Source organism: Gekko japonicus, unplaced genomic scaffold (assembly GCF_001447785.1).
Source record: "Gekko japonicus isolate JY-2015 unplaced genomic scaffold, Gekko_japonicus_V1.1 scaffold6627, whole genome shotgun sequence".
In the NCBI taxonomy this organism is placed as follows: Eukaryota; Metazoa; Chordata; class Lepidosauria; order Squamata; family Gekkonidae; genus Gekko; species Gekko japonicus.
Window position 1 is genome coordinate 1 of NW_015169989.1, and position 4,123 is coordinate 4,123.

General features: G+C 56.5%; 1 protein-coding gene across 1 annotated transcript in view; it reads right to left on the minus strand.

Moving 5' to 3' along the window:
- Positions 1–262: 262 nt before the first annotated feature.
- LOC107115810 (short transient receptor potential channel 2-like) overlaps positions 263–4,123 on the minus strand; it is a gene marked incomplete at both ends in the record, with an annotated part of 18,817 nt that continues 14,956 nt past the window's right edge. The window contains 3 exons of the mRNA XM_015417569.1: positions 263–390; positions 1,864–2,056; positions 3,321–3,413. Coding sequence (XP_015273055.1) covers positions 263–390; positions 1,864–2,056; positions 3,321–3,413 — 414 coding nt within the window. The remainder of the gene's footprint in view (positions 391–1,863; positions 2,057–3,320; positions 3,414–4,123) is intronic.

A 4,123-nucleotide genomic window follows, 5' to 3' on the forward strand; every position in this document is an offset into this window, starting at 1 on the left:
GGATCGAACCTGGGACCTTCGGCATACCAGGCAGAGGCTCTCCCACAGAGCCACCATCCCTCTCCACGGCTCTGCAGGGTCTCGGGCAGAGGTCTTTCCCCTCACCTCCTGCCTGGTCCTTTTAACTAGGGATTGAACCTGGGACCTTCTTCATGCCAAGCGGATGCTCTCCCGCTGAGCCACGAAGGTGTGTGGAGGCTGACAGGGGTGTAAGCAGGCTGTGGCTAATGGGGGCAGATTGCTACTCCAGGGGTCACATTACCTGATGACGTAGAAGATGGACTTTGGCGTCGGGATGATGTTGAAGGGGACAGGCAGCGTCAGACCTTCCCTGAAGTAGGACAGGTAGAGCTTTGAGCGGGCAAATTTCCACTCTACATCAGCATCATTCTGCAAGGGCGAGCCAGAAAGACAGGGTGAGGGAAAGGCAGCCAGTATCTAGTTATCAATCACTGACGGTCTTAGTCCAAAGGCAACAGAGGCAGCTGCTCCATGCCCCACATTTAGGGGGGGGGACCACCCACAGCCCTGGGGGCCGGGGCCCTCAAAGAAGAGGGGAAAGAAAAGAAGAAGAAAAGAATGGATTTATACCCCGCCCTTCACTACCGGAAGGAGTCTCAGAGCGGCCTACAAAGTCCTTGCCCTTCTCCCTCCCCACAACAGACACCCTGTGAGGTAGGCGGGACTGAGAGAGCTCTTTCTGAGGACTGCTCCTGAGAGAACAGCCCTGAGAGAACTTGTGACTGGCCCAAGGTCACACCAGCAGCTGCATGTGGAGGAGGAGTGGGGGATCAAACCTGGTTCTCCCAGATTAGAGTCCGCGCTCCTAAGCACTGCACCAAAGATGCTGCCCCTTGTATTGGCCCCTCTGGGAATCGGACTGCTGGGTTCTCACATTGGAGTGGGGGTGAGAGACACACCCCTTACTTGGCCCTCGCAGGGAGAGCCGGCCAGAGGGTGGCCATGACTCCAGGGCCCCTTGCTGGACTTTTGCCCAGGGCCCCAGAATCTCTGGGACTGCCCAGTATCAGTTCTGTATTTCATGGCACGGGCTGTCCAACCACATTGCACAGATTTTAGGTGTCATCCCTCGAAAGATGACTGGCAAAGACCAAACTGGTCTTGTAACCCAAGTGTATTGACAGTGTCCCATAAATGGGAATGCAACAACCAACCACATGCTGTCGTTCCGGTAAATCTGACCAACAGCAGGCAGGAGCAAGGAGTATCCTCAGTCATTCGGGACCGGAGATGCTGGAGATTGAACCTGAGACCTTCTGCATGCCAAGCAGATGCTCGACTGCTGAGTCACAGCCCCTCTTTGCAGCTCTTCAGGGTCTCAGGCAGAAGGTCTTTCCCATCACCTCCTGCCTGGTCCTTTTGACTGGAGATGCCAGGGATTGAACCTGGGACCTTCTGCATGCCGAGCAGAGGCTCTTCCACTGAGCCACGGCCCCTCTTTACAGCTCTCCAAGGTCTCAGGCAGAGGTCTTTCGCATCACCTACTGCCTGGTGCTTTGAACTGGAGATGCCGCGGATTGAACCTGGGACCTTCTGCATGCCGAGCAGATGCTCTGCCACTGAGCCACGGCCCCTCTTTACAGCTCTCCAGGGTCTCGGGCAGAGGTCTTTCCCATCACCCAATGTCTGGTCCTTTCACCTGGAGATGCTGGGGATTGAACCTGGGACCTCCTGCGTGCCGAGCAGAGGCTCTGCCACTGAGCCACACAGCCCCTTTCGCTGACTAAGACCATTTCAGTTCATGGGCATAACACAGCAGAGACGCCACGTCCCAAGGTGCCCCATGAAGAACGAAGCAGCTGACCTTATTCTCCCTGACCGGGTTTCCCGTGCGACGCTCACCTCGATCTTCTGGAAGGAGTTGGTGATCATGGCGATGAGCATGTTGAGGAGGACGACCACCATCACGATGGTGAAGATCCCGTAGAGCACCCTCCCGACTAGCTCCGCCACGTAGAACTGGGGCATGTCCACCACCTTGTGCTCCTCCATCCCGAGCATGGTCCAGAAGAGGAACTGGAAGGTCTCGTTGAAGCTGCACAGAAGCAGGGACAGCTTTGAGGGCCGGACGACTCTCCCCGCACCAAGACACTTGGGGCCCGTCCACTGGGATCTTCTGGGCGAGATCCACGAATGACCACCCTCCGGCCCTGCTTGGTGGAACCCAATTCCACCGCCTTGGACTTCCGTCGGAGTCAGCTCAGCTGCCACCGCACCAGGATTCTCTCCCGGGACGGCAAAAGGGTCTCAAAGGCCATGGTCACACACAGGGGTCATTTCCTGCCGGAGCGCACAGGAGCGGCGCTCCGGCAGTAAAGAGCCCAGGGGGCGGGCACATCCAATAAGCCCCACCCCCTGCTCCCAGCAGCCCTCAGTCAGAGCAAGAAACAGCCAGGTAAGTTGCAGAGGGCCCCCCGGCCCCCCGTCCAAAACAGTTTTATTCAGGTACAAGCTCTCCCTCCTTTGCGAGGACAATAGCTTGCCATCCCAAACAGTCCAGTGGAGCCTGAGCGGTGGGTGTTGCCTTCTGACACACTTCCGGTGATGTCAGGGTGTGTGGCATATGCAAATAGGTTATGCTAATGAGTTATGCTAATGAGCCCCTGCACCTCTTTTTCTACGAAATGACTCCTGGTCACACACATTAAATAATCCACTTTCCATCCACTTGTCCAACTGGATTTTACCAGTACACTGTAAAAACCAGGTGGAAAGTGGACCGAAAGTGGATCGTTTAGTGTCTGTGACCACGGCCAAAGTAAAACTGAGAAGAAGCTGAGTTTTCCCCACCAGGAGGGAGGAAGTTACATTGAGTCATGAAGTTGCAGATCACGACAGGGAGGGCGGGAAGGGTTGCATAAGAACATAAGAGAAGCCAATGATGGATCAGGCCAGTAGCACATCCAGTCCAACAGTAGCACATCCAGTAGCTCACTCCGTCATGCGGCGCACTTGGGTCTCGAACTGCTGAACTGCCGACCTTCCACAGCCTGCAGTTCAGCGTCTTAACCACTTGAGCCACCACAGCTCCACTACCTCACTACCCCTCATCAAACTCCGCCCTCCTCAGGCTCCACCCCCAAAGTCTCCAGGAATCTCCCAACCCAGAGCTGAATAATTGCCTGTTCCCACCCTGCTGACCGCCCTCTAACCAGCCACATCAGCACCTCACCGTGGCCCCCAGACTGAAGAAGAACCACCAGCACCACCCCGGCCCATCTCCCAGGCTGGCCAGTATCCCTCCGGCAAGTTCCTTTTCAGCCCTGCCCGTCTCCGCTGGCCCCACGGAGCCACCGTACCTTCCCAGCCTCTCGGACTCCTGGTAGTGGACGTAGATGTTGTTCAGCCCGCACAGGAACGCCGTCAGGATGATCATCAGTATGAACATAAACCTGCGCGGAGGAGAGAACTTCAGAAGCCAAGCCGGAAGGGAGGAGCCACGGAGGCCTCCGCCCCCAGGACATGAAAGGGAGGCTCTTTGCTTCGTGACTTCTTTTCCACCCCACTTTTCATCCCAATGCGGACCCAAAGTGGCTGACGTCATTCTCCTCCCCCCCCAGTTTATCCTCGCAACAACCCTGCGAGGTAGGTTAGGCTGAGAGTGCGTGGCTGGCTCAAGGTCACCCAGGGAGTGGGGATTCGAACCTGGGTCTCCCAAATCTCCTAGAAAGAACATAAGCACAGCCCCGTTGGATCAGACCAGTGGTCCATCTAGGCCAGCATCCTGTCCCACTCCAGTTACTCCAGAGGTCCAATGACAGGGCATCTCCTGATGTTGCCTCCTTGGCACTGGGATTCAGAGGTTGACTGCCTCCGAATGTGGAGGGTCCCTTAAGTCAGGGGTGTCAAACATGTGGCCCGTGGGCCAAATCCGGCCGGCTTCTAAGCAACTTCCTTCTCCTGCAGCTGAACTGTAGCTTGCTATTTTCCCAGCAACCTCAGTGGCTCTTTGCTTTCTGTTTCCTGCCTCTTGCCTGCTTACCTGCCTCCCCCCCTGCCTCTCTCTCACACACACGCACGCACACACCCAGAGAGAGAGGTTTGTGACTGCTTCGTGCTAGTAGGATACAAACACAAGTCTCCGCCCCCCCCCCCCCCACAA